The sequence below is a fragment of the Ascaphus truei genome, chromosome 5 (assembly GCF_040206685.1).
Source record: "Ascaphus truei isolate aAscTru1 chromosome 5, aAscTru1.hap1, whole genome shotgun sequence".
NCBI lineage: Eukaryota > Metazoa > Chordata > Amphibia > Anura > Ascaphidae > Ascaphus > Ascaphus truei.
In genome coordinates, this window is record NC_134487.1 from 42,117,462 (window position 1) to 42,138,777 (window position 21,316).

The window sequence follows — 21,316 nt, forward strand, 5'->3', positions numbered from 1 at the left end:
CTCCCTCCTGGCTGCCTGCTTTAACCATGAGACCCCTCCCCCAGCCGCTCTTGCGGCCAATCCGGTTCGGGGAGGCCGAGCCCCCCAGTCACGTGCTGTGTCGCCCATTCAGGCTAGGCCCGCTTCATTCTAAACACTATCTATATATTTTTCAAATTGCATCCAATCTGTGGATATTTTTGGAAAAATCTTTGTTAAATTTATACTAGTAAGTGCAGCTAAGAAATGAGAGAATACAAAGAGCCTTCCTACTGAGGCACTTTTATTTTACAGAAATTAAACTTTCAGACCCATCATTGTTCATGATGCTCTTCTTGGATCATCTCACTAGTCTTCCTGCCTCCTTCCATCAATGCTTATTTTTCAAAGCCCTCTCATATCTCCTCATACAAATCCCCATGTCTTTCCTTATACTGTTCCGGCTAATTTCTTTCACACACATTATTTTCCCCTAATGTCCTCCCCTCATGCAATCCTATTTTCTCTCATGTTTTCATCCTTTTTCTCTATATAGATGGTTTGATAACGCCACACTCATATCTTAATCCACCAAATCCTTTCTAATAGTGTAATTTATGCAAAGATACATTTTATAACTTAAACTATATCCATACATTACTCTAAATAATGGGACTAGGTTTTTTCTCACACTCAGTGGTGGCAAACATATTCTGATTCAAGATATTATTACTTTTCACATGGAGACAAGTATTTCTTTATACTCAAATATAATCTGACGTGTTTAAGGATTTCCAATTATCCTTGTACATGTTATTATTGTTAGATGAAAGTATTTATAATCAAAATATTATACCTGTAACTCCAGGTGTCGTTGCTGTAACAAAAAGAGATATTTCAGAAATGTACAACAATAATGTAATCTTAGGGATGGGATGCATTTAACACAACAAATAACTATTGATTTAAAAAAATGCAGATAATTGAATTTATACATAGCATCTACATCATGCATAGCTCAGCTAAGCATTTAGACTGTTGTAATATAAACCAGCCTAAACCAGGCATAATTGCACTAGATTCCGTCACAGTCAATAACACTGCCATTTATCGGCTTGCAATTGTGGTAACAGTTATTAAACTGTTACTTTATGTATACATATTTCCTTTTGTATCAAGAGTGTAGCTTATAGGGACTTGAGTGATCCCTTGTGGTCACTTGTTTGTATTTTGTAATTCTATGAAAAGTAGCAACAATTGTATATAAGAATTGAAAGCTATGTTTAGGATATTATACATAATTCATGCAAAAAAAAGTTACAAAACAAAACATGAAAGGAGTAAAACAGTTTCAGATGATTTTTTCTCATATTACTCAATAATATTATTATAATTATGGTTTTTATCATTATTACTTAACGGTATTGCTAATGCATCCTTTCATTAAATAATATTGTTACTTTAGAGTATTGATAATGAAAATATTTTGCCTTTAACTTCAGGGGGAGTCGCTGTCTATAAAATAGATTTTTAACCAATGTAACTAGAATAATATAATTTTATGGATGAGGTGAATAGAATACAATAAATAAGTATTGTTTTATAGCCAATCACAGTTTCAGATGATTTTTTCTCATATTACTCAATAATATTATTATAATTATGGTTTTTATCATTATTACTTAATGGTATTGCTAATGGAACAAAATGTACCTGGTACTTCAGTTGGAGTCACTGTAATAAAGAAATATTTTAAAAAAAATTGTCAACTAGAATAATTTATCATAGAGGCCGGGGGATATTGATTCAATTTGTTTTTACAGATAATCGAATTGTAATATTGTACTAACATCTTCAACAACTAGGCAGTTACACTAAAGCATTCAATTGTTGATCATGAATTTTCTTTGTTAACTAAAATGAAGCAATGTCATTAGCATATTTTACATAATCAGTAGAAAATATTGCATTATTTCAGAAACATAATCTGATGAATTTACCAATTTATGTTGATACCTTCACATGTCAGTACAAATAATTAAAATTGTTTCTGTTTTTAAAATTATTATTATTATTATTATTATGGTTACTTAAAGATATTAATAACACAAATATTTGACCTGAAACAACAAGCGAGTGCCCTGTAATTTAAAGATAGCGAAGAAATACAGGTGACTAGAATAAATTTTATCATAGAGGTGGGGTGAAGTTATTATAATTAAAACCTATTGATATAAAAAAATACATCCAATTGAATTGTCACATTATATCAACATAGTTGCCAGTGTAGCTACCTGTAGGAATTATGCTGAGTTTCTTTAACAAAATTGTCATGTTAACTCTGATAATTATGACCATATAAATGGGAATTGAAAATGAATAACTAGGGACATTTACAGCATCAGAAAAGAAAAATACACACAGATATACGTAATCTGATCAGTTTAAGAATTCTTTAGGGCATCCTTTCATTAAATAATATTGTTACTTTAGAGTATTGATAATGAAAATATTTTGCCTTTAAGTTCAGGGGGAGTCGCTGTCTAAAAAATAGATTTTTAACCAATGTAACTAGAATAATATAATTTTATGGATGAGGTGAATAGAATACAATAAATAAGTATTGTTTTATACCCAGTCACATTTTCACATAGTATCAACATTTTGAACATCACAAAAAAAGGCAGTTATACTGATGTTTTAAAATGTAACCAATTTCATATTATGATTTTCATGTATCTCTACATACAGTATAACTATTAGTTTTGGTATTATTATGTTTATTATTCCTTGAGTTTATTCATAATGAAAATATTTTACCTGAGCCTTCCGGTGTAGTCCCTGTAATGAAGATATTAAAACATTTTAGACGACAAGAACAATTCAAATCTAGGTTGTAGGCAAATTTATGACCAGGGAGGCGCGAGCTTCCCCCCCTCACCTAGAATTATTTATGTGTAATGTATCAATAACGAGAGGACACAGTCTGTAGGTAAAATGGCCGCGGCTTTGTTTATTAATAATAAACATAATCAATCCTTGGCCAGCCAGGAGCAAGAGGCCGGACCTCCCTCCTGGCTGCCTGCTTTAACCATGAGACCCCTCCCTCAGCCGCTCTTGCGGCCAATCCGGTTCGGGGAGGCCGAGCCCCCCGGTCATGTGCTGTGTCACCCATTCAGACTAGGCCCGCTTCATTCTAAACACTATCTATATATTTTTCAAATTGCATTCAATCTGTGGATATTTTTTGAAAAATCTTTGTTAAATTTATACTAGTAAGTGCAGCTAAGAAATGAGAGAATACAAAGAGCCTTCCTACTGAGACACTTTTACTTTACAGAAATTAAACTTTCAGACCCATCATTGTTCATGATGCTCTTCTTGGATCATCTCACTAGTCTTCCTGCCTCCTTCCATCAATGCTTATTTTTCAAAGCCCTCTCATATCTCCTCATACAAATCCCCATGTCTTTCCTTATACTGTTCCTGCTAATTTCTTTCACACACATTATTTTCCCCTAATGTCCTCCCCTCATGCAATCCTATTTTCTCTCATGTTTTCATCCTTATTCTCTATATAGATGGTGTGATAACGCCACACTCATATCTTAATCCACCAAATCCTTTCTAATAGTGTAATTTATGCAAAGATACATTTTATAACTTAAACTATATCCATACATTACTCTAAATAATGGGACTAGGTTGTTTCTCACACTCAGTGGAGGCAAACATATTCTGATTCAAGATATTTTTACTTTTCACATGGGGACAAGTATTTCTTTACACCCAAATATAATCTGACGTGTTTAAGGATTTCCAATTATCCTTGTACATGTTATTATTGTTAGATGAGAGTATTTATAATCAAAATATTATACCTGTAACTCCAGGTGTCGTTGCTGTAACAAAAAGAGATACTTCAGGAATGTACAACAATAATGTAATCTTAGGGATGGGATGCATTTAACACAACAAATAACTATTGATTTTAAAAAATGCAGATAATTGAATTTATACATAGCATCTACATCATGGATAGCTCAACTAAGCATTTAGACTGTTGTAATATAAACCAGCCTAAACCAGGCATAATTGCACTAGATTCCACCACAGTCAATAACACTGCCATTTATCAGCTTGCAATTGTGGTAACAGTTATTAAACTGTTACTTTATGTATACATATTTCCTTTTGTATCAAGAGTGTAGCTTATAGGGACTTGAGTGATCCCTTGTGGTCACTTGTTTGTGTTTTGTAATTCTATGAAAAGTACCAACAATTGTATATAAGAATTGAATGCTATGTTTAGGATATTTTACATAATTCATGCAAAAAAAGTTACAAAACAAAACATGAAAGGAGTAAAACAGATTCAGATGATTTTTTCTCATATTACTCAATAATATTATTATAATTATGGTTTTTATCATTATTACTTAATGGTATTGCTAATGGAACAAAATGTACCTGGTACTTCAGTTGGAGTCACTGTAATAAAGAGATATAAAAAAAATTGTCAACTAGAATAATTTATCATAGGGGCCTGGGGATATTGATTAAATTTGTTTTTACAGATAATCGAATTGTAATATTGTACTAACATTTTCAACAACTAGGCAGTTACACTAAAGCATTCAATTGTTGATCATGAATTTTCTTTGTTAACTAAAATGAAGCAATGTCATTAGCATATTTTACATAATCAGTAGAAAATATTGCATTATTTCAGAAACATAATCTGATGAATTTACCAATTTATGTTGATACCTTCACATGTCAGTACAAATAATTAAAATTGTTTCTGTTTTTAAAATTATTATTATTATGGTTACTTAAAGGTATTAATAACACAAATATTTGACCTGAAACTACAAGTGAGTGCCCTGTAATTAAAAGATAGCGAAGAAATACAGGTGACTAGAATAATTTTATCAGAGAGGTGGGGTGAAGTTATTATAATTAAAACCTATTGATATAAAAAAATACATCCAATTGAATTGTCACATTATATCAACATAGTTGCCAGTGTAGCTACCTGTAGGAGTTATGCTGAGTTTCTTTAACAAAATTGTCATGTTAACTCTGATAATTATGACCATATAAATGGGAATTGAAAATGAATAACTAGGGATATTTACAGCATCAGAAAAGAAAAATACACACAGATATAATCTGATGAGTTTAAGAATTCTTTAGGGCATCCTTTCATAAAATAATATTGTTACTTTAGAGTATTGATAATGAAAATATTTTGCCTTTAAGTTCAGGGGGAGTCGCTGTCTAAAAAATAGATTTTTAACCAATGTAACTAGAATAATATAAGTTTATGGATGAGGTGAATAGAATACAATAAATAAGTATTGTGTTATACCCAGTCACATTTTCACATAGTATCAACATTTTGTACATCACAAAAAAAGGCAGTTATACTGATGTATTAAAATGTAACTAATTTCATATTATGATTTTCATGTATCTCTACATACAGTATAACTATTAGTTTTGGTATTATTATGTTTATTATTCCTTGAGTTTATTCATAATGAAAATATTTTACCTGAGCCTTCCGGTGTAGTCCCTGTAATGAAGATATTAAAACATTTTAGACGACAAGAACAATTCAAATCTAGGTTGTAGGCAAATTTATTCTAAACACTATCTATATATTTTTCAAATTGCATCCAACCTGTGGATATTTTTGGAAAAATCTTTGTTAAATTTATACTAGTAAGTGCAGCTAAGAAATGAGAGAATACAAAGAGCCTTCCTACTGAGGCACTTTTACTTTACAGAAATTAAACTTTCAGACCCATCATTGTTCATGATGCTCTTCTTGGATCATCTCACTAGTCTTCCTGCCTCCTTCCATCAATGCTTATTTTTCAAAGCCCTCTCATATCTCCTCATACAAATCCCCATGTCTTTCCTTATACTGTTCCGGCTAATTTCTTTCACACACATTATTTTCCCCTAATGTCCTCCCCTCATGCAATCCTATTTTCTCTCATGTTTTCATCCTTATTCTCTATATAGATGGTGTGATAACGCCACACTCATATCGTAATCCACCAAATCCTTTCTAATAGTGTAATTTATGCAAAGATACATTTTATAACTTAAACTATATCCATACATTACTCTAAATAATGGGACTAGGTTGTTTCTCACACTCCGTGGAGGCAAACATATTCTGATTCAAGATATTATTACTTTTCACATGGAGACAAGTATTTCTTTACACCCAAATATAATCTGACGTGTTTAAGGATTTCCAATGATCCTTGTACATGTTATTATTGTTAGATGAGAGTATTTATAATCAAAATATTATACCTATAACTCCAGGTGTCGTTGCTGTAACAAAAAGAGATTCTTCAGGAATGTACAACAATAATGTAATCTTAGGGATGGGATGCATTTAACACAACAAATAACTATTGATTTAAAAAAATGCAGATAATGTAATTTATACATAGCATCTACATCATGGATAGCTCAGCTAAGCATCTAGACTGTTGTAATATAAACCAGCTTAAACCAGGCATAATTGCACAAGATTCCATCACAGTCAATAACACTGCCATTTATCAGCTTGCAATTGTGGTAACAATTATTAAACTGTTACTTTATGTATACATATTTCCTTTTGTATCAAGAGTGTAGCTTATAGGGACTTGAGTGATCCCTTGTGGTCACTTGTTTGTGTTTTGTAATTCTATGAAAAGTAGCAACAATTGTATATAAGAATCGAAAGCTCTGTTTAGGATATTTTACATAAGTCATGCAAAAAAAGTTACAAAACAAAACATGAAAGGAGTTAAACAGATTCAGATAATTTTTTCTCATATTACTCAATAATATTATTATAATTATGGTTTTTATCATTATTACTTAATGGTATTGCTAATGGAACAAAATGTACCTGGTACTTCAGTTGGAGTCACTGTAATAAAGAGATATAAAAAAAAATTGTCAACTAGAATAATTTATCATAGGGGCCTGGGGATATTGATTCAATTTGTTTTTACAGATAATCGAATTGTAATATTGTACTAACATTTTCAACAACTAGGCAGTTACACTAAAGCATTCAATTGTTGATCATGAATTTTCTTTGTTAACTAAAATGAAGCAATGTCATTAGCATATTTTACATAATCAGTAGAAAATATTGCATTATTTCAGAAACATAATCTGATGAATTTACCAATTTATGTTGATACCTTCACATGTCAGTACAAATAATTAAAATTGTTTCTGTTTTTAAAATTATTATTATTATGGTTACTTAAAGGTATTAATAACACAAATAATTGACCTGAAACTACAAGTGAGTGCCCTGTAATTAAAAGATAGCGAAGAAATACAGGTGACTAGAATAATTTTATCATAGAGGTGGGGTGAAGTTATCATAATTAAAACCTATTGATATAAAAAAAAATACATCCAATTGAATTGTCACATTATATCAACATAGTTGCCAGTGTAGCTACCTGTAGGAGTTATGCTGAGTTTCTTTAACAAAATTGTCATGTTAACTCTGATAATTATGACCATATAAATGGGAATTGAAAATGAATAACTAGGGACATTTACAGCATCAGAAAAGAAAAATACACACAGATATAATCTGATGAGTTTAAGAATTCTTTAGGGCATCCTTTCATAAAATAATATTGTTACTTTAGAGTATTGATAATGAAAATATTTTGCCTTTAACTTCAGGGGGAGTCGCTGACTAAAAAATAGATTTTTAACCAATGTAACTAGAATAATATAAGTTTATGGATGAGGTGAATAGAATACAATAAATAAGTATTGTTTTATACCCAGTCACATTTTCACATAGTATCAACATTTTGAACATCACAAAAAAGGCAGTTATACTGATGTATTAAAATGTAACCAATTTCATATTATGATTTTCATGTATCTCTACATACAGTATAACTATTAGTTTTGGTATTATTATGTTTATTATTCCTTGAGTTTATTCATAATGAAAATATTTTACCTGAGCCTTCCGGTGTAGTCCCTGTAATGAAGATATTAAAACATTTTAGACGACAAGAACAATTCAAATCTAAATTGTAGGCAAATTTATGACCAGGGAGGCGCGAGCTTCCCCCCTCACCTAGAATTATTTATGTGTAATGTACCAATAACGAGAGGACAGTCTGGAGGTAAAATGGCCGCGGCTTTGTTTATTAATAATAATCATAATCAATCCTTGGCCAGCCAGGAGCAAGAGGCCGGACCTCCCTCCTGGCTGCCTGCTTTAACCATGAGACCCCTCCCCCAGCCGCTCTTGCGACCAATCCGGTTCGGGGAGGACGAGCCCCCCGGTCACGTGCTGTGTCGCCCATTCAGGCTAGGCCCGCTTCATTCTAAACACTATCTATATATTTTTCAAATTGCATCCAATCTGTGGATATTTTTGGAAAAATCTTTGTTAAATTTATACTAGTAAGTGCAGCTAAGAAATGAAAGAATACAAAGAGCCTTCCTACTGAGGCACTTTTATTTTACAGAAATTAAACTTTCAGACCCATCATTGTACATGATGCTCTTCTTGGATCATCTCACTAGTCTTCCTGCCTCCTTCCATCAATGCTTATTTTTCAAAGCCCTCTCATATCTCCTCATACAAATCCCCATGTCTTTCCTTATACTGTTCCGGCTAATTTCTTTCACACACATTATTTTCCCCTAATGTCCTCCCCTCGTGCAATCCTATTTTCTCTCATGTTTTCATCCTTTTTCTCTATATAGATGGTTTGATAACGCCACACTCATATCTTAATCCACCAAATCCTTTCTAATAGTGTAATTTATGCAAAGATACATTTTATAACTTAAACTATATCCATACATTACTCTAAATAATGGGACTAGGTTGTTTCTCACACTCAGTGGAGGCAAACATATTCTGATTCAAGATATTATTACTTTTCACATGGAGACAAGTATTTCTTTACACCCAAATATAATCTGACGTGTTTAAGGATTTCCAATTATCCTTGTACATGTTATTATTGTTAGATGAAAGTATTTATAATCAAAATATTATACCTGTAACTCCAGGTGTCGTTGCTGTAACAAAAAGAGATACTTCAGGAATGTACAACAATAATGTAATCTTAGGGATGGGATGCATTTAACACAACAAATAACTATTGATTTAAAAAAATGCAGATAATTGAATGTATACATAGCATCTACATCATGGATAGCTCAGCTAAGCATTTAGACTGTTGTAATATAAACCAGCCTAAACCAGGCATAATTGCACTAGATTCCGTCACAATCAATAACACTGCCATTTATCGGCTTGCAATTGTGGTAACAGTTATTAAACTGTTACTTTAGGTATACATATTTCCTTTTGTATCAAGAGTGCAGCTTATAGGGACTTGAGTGATCCCTTGTGGTCACTTGTTTGTGTTTTGTAATTCTATGAAAAGTAGCAACAATTGTATATAAGAATCGAAAGCTATGTTTAGGATATTTTACATAATTCATGCAAAAAAAAAGTTACAAAACAAAACATGAAAGGAGTAAAACAGATTCAGAGGATTTTTTCTCATATTACTCAATAATATTATTATAATTATGGTTTTTATCATTATTACTTAATGGTATTGCTAATGGAACAAAATGTACCTGGTACTTCAGTTGGAGTCACTGTAATAAAGAGATATAAAAAAATTGTCAACTAGAATATTGGGATATTGATTCAATTTGTTTTTACAGATAATCGAATTGTAATATTGTACTAACATTTTCAACAACTAGGCAGTTACACTAAAGCATTCAATTGTTGATCATGAATTTTCTTTGTTAACTAAAATGAAGCAATGTCATTAGCATATTTTACATAATCAGTAGAAAATATTGCATTATTTCAGAAACATAATCTGATGAATTTACCAATTTATGTTGATACCTTCACATGTCAGTACAAATAATTAAAATTGTTTCTTTTTTTAAAATTATTATTATTATGGTTACTTAAAGGTATTAATAACACAAATAATTGACCTGAAACTACAAGTGAGTGCCCTGTAATTAAAACATAGCGAAGTAATACAGGTGACTAGAATAATTTTATCATAGAGGTGGGGTGAAGTTATTATAATTAAAACCTATTGATAATTATGACCATATAAATGGGAATTGAAAATGAATAACTAGGGACATTTACAGCATCAGAAAAGAAAAATACACACGATATACGTAATCTGATGAGTTTAAGAATTCTTTAGGGCATCCTTTCATTAAATAATATTGTTACTTTAGAGTATTGATAATGAAAATATTTTGCCTTTAACTTCAGGGGGAGTCGCTGTCTATAAAATACATTTTTAACCAATGTAACTAGAATAATATAATTTTATGGATGAGGTGAATAGAATACAATAAATTAGTATTGTTTTATACCCATTCACATTTTCACATAGTATCAACATTTTGAACATCACAAAAAAAGGCAGTTATACTGATGTATTAAAATGTAACCAATTTCATATTATGATTTTCATGTATCTCTACATACAGTATAACTATTAGTTTTGGTATTATTATGTTTATTATTCCTTGAGTTTATTCATAATGAAAATATTTTACCTGAGCCTTCCGGTGTAGTCCCTGTAATGAAGATATTAAAACATTTTAGACGACAAGAACAATTCAAATCTAGGTTGTAGGCAAATTTATGACCAGGGAGGCGCGAGCTTCCCCCCCTCACCTAGAATTATTTATGTGTAATGTATCAATAACGAGAGGACACAGTCTGTAGGTAAAATGGCCGCGGCTTTGTTTATTAATAATAAACATAATCAATCCTTGGCCAGCCAGGAGCAAGAGGCCGGACCTCCCTCCGGGCTGCCTGCTTTAACCATGAGACCCCTCCCTCAGCCGCTCTTGCGGCCAATCCGGTTCGGGGAGGCCGAGCCCCCCGGTCATGTGCTGTGTCGCCCATTCAGGCTAGGACCGCTTCATTCTAAACACTATCTATATATTTTTCAAATTGCATCCAATCTGTGGATATTTTTTGAAAAATCTTTGTTAAATTTATACTAGTAAGTGCAGCTAAGAAATGAGAGAATACAAAGAGCCTTCCTACTGAGACACTTTTACTTTACAGAAATTAAACTTTCAGACCCATCATTGTTCATGATGCTCTTCTTGGATCATCTCACTAGTCTTCCTGCCTCCTTCCATCAATGCTTATTTTTCAAAGCCCTCTCATATCTCCTCATACAAATCCCCATGTCTTTCCTTATACTGTTCCGGCTAATTTCTTTCACACACATTATTTTCCACTAATGTCCTCCCCTCATGTAATCCTATTTTCTCTCATGTTTGCATCCTTATTCTCTATATAGATGGTGTGATAACGCCACATTCATATCTTAATCCACCAAATCCTTTCTAATAGTGTAATTTATGCAAAGATACATTTTATAACTTAAACTATATCCATACATTACTCTAAATAATGGGACTAGGTTGTTTCTCACACTCAGTGGAGGCAAACATATTCTGATTCAAGATATTATTACTTTTCACATGGAGACAAGTATTTCTTTACACCCAAATATAATCTGACGTGTTTAAGGATTTCCAATTATCCTTGTACATGTTATTATTGTTAGATGAGAGTATTTATAATCAAAATATTATACCTGTAACTCCAGGTGTCGTTGCTGTAACAAAAAGAGATACTTCAGGAATGTACAACAATAATGTAATCTTAGGGATGGGATGCATTTAACACAACAAATAACTATTGATTTAAAAAAATGCACATAATTGAATTTATACATAGCATCTACATCATGGATAGCTTTGCTAAGCATTTAGACTGTTGTAATATAAACCAGCCTAAACCAGGCATAATTGCACTAGATTCCATCACAGTCAATAACACTGCCATTTATCAGCTTGCAATTGTGGTAACAGTTATTAAACTGTTACTTTATGTATACATATTTCCTTTTGTATCAAGACTTGAGTGATCCCTTGTGGTCACTTGTTTGTGTTTTGTAATTCTATGAAAAGTAGCAACAATTGTATATAAGAATCGAAAGCTATGTTTAGGATATTTTACATAATTCATGCAAAAAAAAGTTACAAAACAAAACATGAAAGGAGTAAAACAGATTCAGAGGATTTTTTCTCATATTACTCAATAATATTATTATAATTATGGTTTTTATCATTATTACTTAATGGTATTGCTAATGGAACAAAATGTACCTGGTACTTCAGTTGGAGTTACTGTAATAAAGAGATATAAAAAAATTTGTCAACTAGAATAATTTATCATAGGGGCCTGGGGATATTGATTAAATTTGTTTTTACAGATAATCGAATTGTAATATTGTACTAACATTTTCAACAACTAGGCAGTTACACTAAAGCATTAAATTGTTGATCATGAATTTTCTTTGTTAACTAAAATGAAGCAATGTCATTAGCATATTTTACATAATCAGTAGAAAATATTGCATTATTTCAGAAACATAATCTGATGAATTTACCAATTTATGTTGATACCTTCACATGTCAGTACAAATAATTAAAATTGTTTCTGTTTTTAAAATTATTATTATTATGGTTACTTAAAGGTATTAATAACACAAATATTTGACCTGAAACTACATGTGAGTGCCCTGTAATTAAAAGATAGCGAAGAAATACAGGTGACTAGAATAATTTTATCAGAGAGATGGGGTGAAGTTATCATAATTAAAACCTATTGATATAAAAAAAATACATCCAATTGAATTGTCACATTATATCAACATAGTTGCCAGTGTAGCTACCTGTAGGAGTTATGCTGAGTTTCTTTAACAAAATTGTCGTGTTAACTCTGATAATTATGACCATATAAATGGGAATTGAAAATGAATAACTAGGGATATTTACAGCATCAGAAAAATACACACAGATATAATCTGATGAGTTTAAGAATTCTTTAGGGCATCCTTTCATTAAATAATATTGTTACTTTAGAGTATTGATAATGAAAATATTTTGCCTTTAACTTCAGGGGGAGTCGCTGACTAAAAAATAGATTTTTAACCAATGTAACTAGAATAATATAATTTTATGGATGAGGTGAATAGAATAAAATAAATAAGTATTGTTTTATACCCAGTCACATTTTCACATAGTATCAACATTTTGAACATCACAAAAAAGGCAGTTATACTGATGTATTAAAATGTAACTAATTTCATATTATGTTTTTCATGTATCTCTACATATAGTACAACTATTAGTTTTGTATTATTATTTTTATTATTCCTTGAGTTTATTCATAATGAAAATATTTTACCTGAGCCTCCCGGTGTAGTCCCTGTAATAAAGATATTAAAACATTTTAGACGACAAGTACAATTCAAATCTAGGTTGTAGGCAAATTTATTCTAAACACTATCTATATATTTTTCAAATTGCATCCAATGCAATGCAATCCTATTTCCTCTCATGTTTTCAACCTTATTCTCTATATAGATAACGCCACACTCATATCTTAATCCACCAAATCCTTTCTAATAATGTAATTTATGCAAAGATACATTTTATAACTACAACACACATCACTGCGAAATGCTCAAAGAACTAGATTGGTCATCACTTGAGTCTAGGCACAAAGTTCACCTTTCCTGTCTTGCCTTCAAATACTTTCTGGCCAAGCTACCCATCTATCTGAAAGATCTCCTCACCCCTACCACATGCAGGATTTATCATCTGAGATCAGACTCCAAAAGACTGGTCATGGTCCCATGGCTCAACAAAGTATCCGGATGCTCCTCATTCCCTTACCATGCACCACAAAACTGGAACAACCTACCTGAGACTCTCCCATCCACCACCAGTTTAAGTTCTTTCAAAACTAAGGCTGTCTCAGATTTTAATCTGGTGTGTAACTGTTACATATGCCTATAACATAAATTTTCTTTAACTGTGCATGCAATGTCTTGTATATAATGTATACCCTGTTCACTTATGTAACTTTATTTGTAACCATGTATTATTTGTCTTAACTCTGTGCCCAGGACATACTTGAAAACGAGAGGTAACTCTCAATGTATTACTTCCTGGTAAAATATTTTATAAATAAATAAATAAATAATACTGTAGGATGATGTTTCATTGTGGTTTTTTGTTTGCCTTCCTCTGGACCAAAATACTGTAAATACAAATGTAGGTTACATATCTGTCGTCTAAATTTGAACTTGATTGATATATGTGTTTTTTAAACCTCGACTACTATGTTACTATGTAACTATGTAACTTCAATTTGTTTTTATTTTGGTATGTATTTAGTTTGGTATTATGATATTAGTTATTATACATGTTAACGGTGTACACACCACTTTTCAGTATTAGAATGAAAGCAACTTAAAATTGAAATAAATTATGCAGTAATATTTATGAGAAGAGTAATATTAAGTAACACGTAAGTCCTTAAATTCATTCAAGAACTTGCAGCCTGATGATCTTTATTTTGTAGCATTAATGTAATGTAAGAAAAAGGAAACACCTGTTAACATGCACTCATTGTCTGGATTGATATGGTGAATAAAAGTTAATACTTATTATTTTATTACTTTAATTAAAATAAATGGTGATATACAAATACCAATAATGAACGACAGAAACTGAAATAGAATATCACCATTTATTTTAATTAAAGTAATACAATAATAAGTATTAACTTTTATTCACCATATCAATCCAGACAATGAGTGCATGTTAAAGGGTGTTTCCTTTTTCTTTCATTACACTATTACCCCATTCCCCCCATGCACCTTTGTTACCATCCATTAGCCTGTTAAATTAAGCTAAAGCGAGAGTCATTTCCCCCTTCCCACCCCCCTTTTCCTTATCCCACCAATTTTCTACTTTTGTAGCATGAATAAAGTTGTGTATTAATAATATCTATGAATCATCATCTATGAATCATAGGTTCATAGAGCATTCATACCATATACACTTACTGTATGGTAAGTACGGAAGTATAGATGAGTAAAAAGGTTATTTATATATATATATATATATATATATATATATAGCAACTGTAAATATTACTGTATGTTCATTTGCATGTCTTAGACAGGTCTGCAACCCTGTGTTTCCCCATTGTCACCCAGCATACAGCGCTTCCACTGCAGCCAGGGATTCTGGGAAATGACATGTAAATGAGCACTCAGTGCCACCTTTTGTCTCAAGCTCGTATTACACAGCAGTGGAAGCGCTGTATGCTGTGTATGCTGGGTGACAATGGGGAAAGACAGGGTTGCAGACCTGTCTAAGACATGCAAATGAACATACAGTAATATTTACAGTTGCTTTATGCTTTACTGTGGAGGGTTTTTGTCACTTTTTTTACCCACCATAACCTTAATGACAGTGGTGATTACCTAGTCTAGTCTCAAACCTGCTAGCCATTAAGACCAACCTCACACTGATGATACCCATCAAGGTTGAAACATGTATGTGAGTGGGTCTAATGGCTTTGCATCTCATCCCAGCCTCTGTCTAAAAGCTGTGTTTAAAACAGCATGCATTGGCTTGAGGATTGGCTTGTGTAATACGAGCTTGAGACAAAAGGTGGCACTGAGTGCTCGTTTACATGTCATTTCCCAGAATCCCTGGCTGCAGTGGAAGCGCTGTATGCTGGGTGACAATGGGGAAAGACAGGGTTGCAGACCTGTCTAAGACATGCAAATGAACATACAGTAATATTTACAGTTGCTTTATGCTTTACTGTGGAGGGTTTTTGTCACTTTTTTTACCCACCATAACCTTAATGACAGTATATATATATATATATATATATATATATATATATATATATATATATATATATATATATATATAAACAACAGAAAATAATTATAATTTTTTTTCCTTATTTGCTAAAGTGAGCTAGTCCCCATCGAGTATTGTGCGTGTGTGTGTGTGTGTGTAAATATATTTCTGTCATGTTGGATGTAGCATTGGGCTTCTCTGTCGTCTGTTGTAAATATATATATATATATATATATATATATATATATATATCTGTATCTCTCTCTCTGTCTATATATATATTTATACATATAGTTTTATATTTATATATATATATATATATATATATATATATAGTCAATGGAGAGTAGTTGGCACTCACGTGTATGCAGTTAAAGGCAGGTGCATGTCCTTTAGCAGTAGTTAACAGGCAGGGGTGTTCCTCACAGCAGTGATGCAGCCGCAGCAATGCATTAGGAATGAGACAGAACTCAGAGGTAATTTTCAAAATTTGTGCCAACATTTGTGCCACCTACTCTAATACAACCTTTTTGAAAATTACCTCTGAGTGCTGTCTCGTTCCTACTGCATTGATGCGGCTGCATCACTGCTGTGAGGAACACCCCTGCCTATATAAATATATATGAGTGCTGTCTCGTTCCTATTGCATTGCTGCGGCTGCATCACTGCTGTGAGGAACACCCCTGCCTATATATATATATATATATATATATATATATATATATATATATATATATATATATATTATGTGTCTTTTTCAATACAAAAACTTGTGATCAAACTTACCAGAGTGCTGTCTCCTGATCTCGTGCTTCAAACGGTATCATATGGTTTATATATATGTGTACATTTTGGTGAATGTGCCAGTTTTCTCCTAATACACCTCTTTTTTTGATACTACTGAGTGTGCTGTCTCTTCTTTGCTTTGTGGCCCTGGGATTCTGGGACTGCCTGATAAGGAGCTGATATATATAGAGCTTAGGAGTTTCGTCGATGTGCTTAACCACAACAAACTTAATATCAGACTTACCTGTAAATCAAGCACCAAATCGGTGGATTTCCTGGATCTCAGGATCTTCATTGATGAGAGTGGCAATATTGGTACTGATATATTTAGAAAGTCTACCTCTACCAACTCCATTTTACATGCCTCAAGCTTCCACCAGCAGCATCAGATTCAGGGCATTCCTCGTAGCGAATTTTTGAGGCTGAAACGCAACTGCTCTACAGAGGAATGCTTTGAATCCAGGGCTGCAGAGATGCGCAATAGATTTACATCCAGAGGCTATAGCAGTAAACACATTCATGCTGGGTATCAACATAGTGCGAAGAATCAACGTATAACACTATTACAACCCAAAAAGAAGATGAGCGATTCTAAAACCCGTTTTATTGGTACATATAATGACAGATGGGGAGATCTTAAATCTATTCTCCAGAAACACTGGCCTGTCTTATGTACTGATGGAGAACTTAGGGAGGTAGTAGGTGACAGGGTCAACTTGACGAGTCGACGGTCGCCCAACCTTAAAGACCGACTTGTGCACAGTCATTACATTCCCCATACCAGCGAAACTTTCCTGACTATTAGAAAAAAGGGCTTTTCTAAATGTAACAGCTGCTCTGCCTGCAAATATATGTTACAGACTGATAAGTACTCAAACAGTGATCATACAAAGAATTACAATATCGGATATACCCTTAACTGTAAAACTAGGGGTGTCATCTATTGTTTAACTTGTCCCTGTCAACTTAAATATATTGGCATGACTACACGTGAACTTCGGTTCCGGGTTCTAGAACACACTAGAAATATCAGAACAGCCAAGCGGGACTTGGACGTTTTTAAAAAAAATCACATCTGTAGCCAGACACTTTTTGCAATATCATGCCTCGGACAGCACTTGTATGTCAGCATTTGCTTTTGATAGAGTGTCTTTAGGCATAAGGGGTGGGGATTTGGAGAAAGCACTCCTTAAGAAGGAATGTCGCTGGATCGTTCTTCTTAATACCATGCAACCCAGGGGATTAAATGATTCCCTAGGGTTTGCTATGTTTCTGTAGTTTGCTATTGGTTATCTGCACTCTCAGCAATATTCTGGTTATAATTTGTTTTATATGTGTGCTGAGCTATGTGCCCCTCCTGCTGCCGATATGTGAATTTCCCCCTTCTCTGTTTTACTATTTATTCTCTCAAATTTAAACTCATTAATTTTACCTTTATTCCCTATGATTTATTATGATCCTCTACTCTTTCTTCCCCCTTTTGTACTTTATTGTATTTAATATTAGAATTTTGTGCTTTATAGCTCTGTATCTCTAACATCTCTGTCTCTCTTATCAGTGCATAAATAATGAATTGAAAGCACTATCTGCTCCAGTCCCTGATGATGTGATGATTTGATGACGTCAATTAAGACAGTAAAAATGGCATGTGAACCAGTGCAATTCCTGCATCAGAGCTACAACAGTGATGGGGACTTTCTTTATTCAGATGTACTGATATTATATAACTCACTGCCTGCATCAGTTGCCTTCTGAGCCTAATATGCCTTCAATCTCAGCTAATGTCGGTATCATGACGTCATATGTATCACTGAGAACGGGATGAGAAGTGGTGCAGATGATATATATATGCATCTGTAAGGTCAAAGACTCAGGGACTCCTCTCATTCACTGCCTGCATTTATGTGTATAATGTGTATGTTTTTGGCGGTTCTGACATTGGGAGCAGATCAGCTGGAGATGATGCGCATGCGCACCGCAGCAAACATACTGGCTCGGATTGTCTGTGCCTTAAGTAATTATATTATTGCTTGCACTGGTGTGCGTGACGCTATCAATCCAACCCTGCATTTTTAATTGGATGGGGAGTTCTGGGCAGTGCTGCAATCAATTGCTTTCACCTCTATAAAGACTAGCACGCCTTCACTTTAGTTTTACCACTCCGGGAAGAAGCCCACCGACGGGTGAAACGCGTTGAGTGTCTACTATAGACAGCTTTATATGATTTTTTTGGTGTGACTTTTCCATTACCTGATGCAGCACTATGGACTTTTCTAATTTCGTCATGAGCAAGCGTTGGAATACATTTACTACAACTACTATGGACTGATGCCTCCTGCTATTGAGCTACAGCTGAGTATTATCTCCCCCTGCTGTTTTGGCACTATTTGTCCTTGCGGTGCTTTGCACTGCTGTGTATTCCACACTCACTGTTTCTGTTTGCTCATATGTCTATCATAGTTATTTTGTATCCTTTTGCTGCATCAGTATTCATCAGTATTCATTGTTTATTTTTTGGATTTGTTGTTCAGGGTATGAGTTATACATTTTATGAGTTATACATTTTTCTCCCCTGTGTGCCCCCTTTTTTCTTTCCCTTGGCTATAAATTATATTTTTTTCCCCTATATATTTGGTTGTATATTGGGTTATTGATTACATACTTTTCCTTATGCCTTGATTTACATTTCATATCCTGTAATCAGGCATATCTGCCATTAGGGATATATACATATATATATTTTTCTATTTTTGTCTTATTAAGCTTTTTTGTGTCATCATTTAATGTATATATATATATATATTTATTTTTTTTCCATTTAGATACATTCTAGCTTTTTGGTTCACAAACAGTATTTCTTTATTAGTAGTCACTTTCCATATATTTTTGGCTGTCACTAGTATGTTTATGTTTTTAAGTTAGTGTGCTATTAAGGGGATTGTCTTTGTCTTTTTCAATTGTGGGTTTTATATATATACGACATTGCTATTGGTATACTCCTTTGGGAATCTTTTTTGTCATTTATATATTGTCTTTTTGTCTTTATCCCTGGAGTACCGCTATTATTTAGTATATTCCATGCTTACTTCTAGATTATGGGTACCAGTTATTTTTATATATATATATATATATATATATATATATATATATATATGTGTGTGTGTGTGTGTCTGAAGTTGCCAGTTTGTATCTGAAGTTGCCAGTATGTATCTGAAGTTGCCAGTATTACATTTGATGGGACCTGTGTTAATGCCAGAGCCCCATGTTAACAATACAGAATCACAAAAAGAGGATTTCCTTTACATTTCTTTTAAATTATTTATATTGCTGACTATTCTGTCTAGTACAGTAAATCTTGTTAACACCTTTGTAATGAGAAGTTCTTTAAAATGTGCTCCAAATGCACTTCCAAAAATTGTGGGCCCATTCCACTCTCATATGCTTTACTGACAGCTGATGATGCATGATCCAATGGCAGGGCCGTCAACCTAGGGAGACAGGTGGAGGCTAGTGGAGGAAGAGGCCCAGATGACCACAAACATTGGAGCCTCACTTTCCTCCGACAGGCTTCCCCTCACCGCAGATGGAACTACACGGGTCAGGTAATGGGCCTCGGCACCCCATCCCACTACTGCTCAACAACATTGCCAGAGCCCAGTTCATGGCTTCAAAGCTGGGCCCCAAGAAACTTTGTGGGGGACCTGCCCAGTGGTGCACTTTTTTTACACAAGTGAAAGGTAGACAAGATTTGAAATTATGAGTAGGAAAATAAAATAGTGTATTATAAAAAACTCCAGGTGGTAGATATATATTTTTTTCAATTGAGCAACGTTCCAAAAATATGACATACCAAAAAAGTAATGTCCCTTGCATCACCCCATTCTCCCTCTCACGAACACAAAGCTTCCAGGGCAATAATAATACTTATAAGTAGAGCATGTTGATGTCAACATGGGGCAATATTTAGTAAGTGGTGCTATTCCATAAGACACCTTCTGATGCCAAAAACACCTTAGGTCATATTTATTAAGCAGCACTACACTGGCAGCTCTGCTTGAGCCACTGAACAGTCCCTTCATTTGATTTGCTTATAAAGCCTCTCCAATGACAAAAGGCATTTTATGGAGGAGCACTACTTAAGACCCATATGCCCCTTATGCCCATTCACTGCTATGGGATATAAGAGGGTTATGGCATCAGAAAGTGTCTTATGGCATGTGCATATTCTTCTATGAATTGTGTCTTCTTAAAGATCTTTACATAGATCATGTTATGGAAGAAAGAAAAAAAAAGGAAAATAATACGTACATGTGCCAGTGAGTTTTCCATTTATACAGGAGCTAAAAATGGAGAGAAACAATAAGACTGGTGATTTAAGAGCCTGAAAGGAACATTACAAAAAGAACTGAGACATAATGTATCAGCAGTCACCCATATTTCTAATGTACCAAAGATAGTGTTTCACCGGGCCTCATCTGTAAACTGGCTTTTTAGGCTGTCCAGTGATTTTATCAGCCACACTCCTGATGCTGGGTATTACTCAAACTTAATAATAGTAATAATAATAATAATACCTTTATTTCATATAGCGTTTTTCTCCGAATGGCACTCAAAACGCTTCACAGTTACTTGCTTAAGGTCACAAGGAGCTGACACCAGGATTTGTTCACAGAGTCAGTGTCTTTACTTACTGAGCCACTCTTTCATTCTATCCCATCCTTCATAACTGAACATAAATCAT

At 33.4% G+C, this 21,316-nt stretch overlaps 1 protein-coding gene across 1 annotated transcript in view; it reads right to left on the reverse strand.

Moving 5' to 3' along the window:
* MUC19 (mucin 19, oligomeric) overlaps positions 1-21,316 on the reverse strand; it is a 203,173-nt gene that overhangs the window by 112,340 nt on the left and 69,517 nt on the right. The window contains exons 41-52 of the mRNA XM_075599071.1: positions 20,884-20,915; positions 13,307-13,327; positions 9,625-9,645; positions 9,034-9,054; positions 7,976-7,996; positions 6,884-6,904; positions 5,519-5,539; positions 4,429-4,449; positions 3,840-3,860; positions 2,779-2,799; positions 1,672-1,692; positions 815-835 (exon numbers count right to left, since the gene is read on the reverse strand). Coding sequence (XP_075455186.1) covers positions 815-835; positions 1,672-1,692; positions 2,779-2,799; positions 3,840-3,860; positions 4,429-4,449; positions 5,519-5,539; positions 6,884-6,904; positions 7,976-7,996; positions 9,034-9,054; positions 9,625-9,645; positions 13,307-13,327; positions 20,884-20,915 — 263 coding nt within the window. The remainder of the gene's footprint in view (positions 1-814; positions 836-1,671; positions 1,693-2,778; positions 2,800-3,839; positions 3,861-4,428; positions 4,450-5,518; positions 5,540-6,883; positions 6,905-7,975; positions 7,997-9,033; positions 9,055-9,624; positions 9,646-13,306; positions 13,328-20,883; positions 20,916-21,316) is intronic.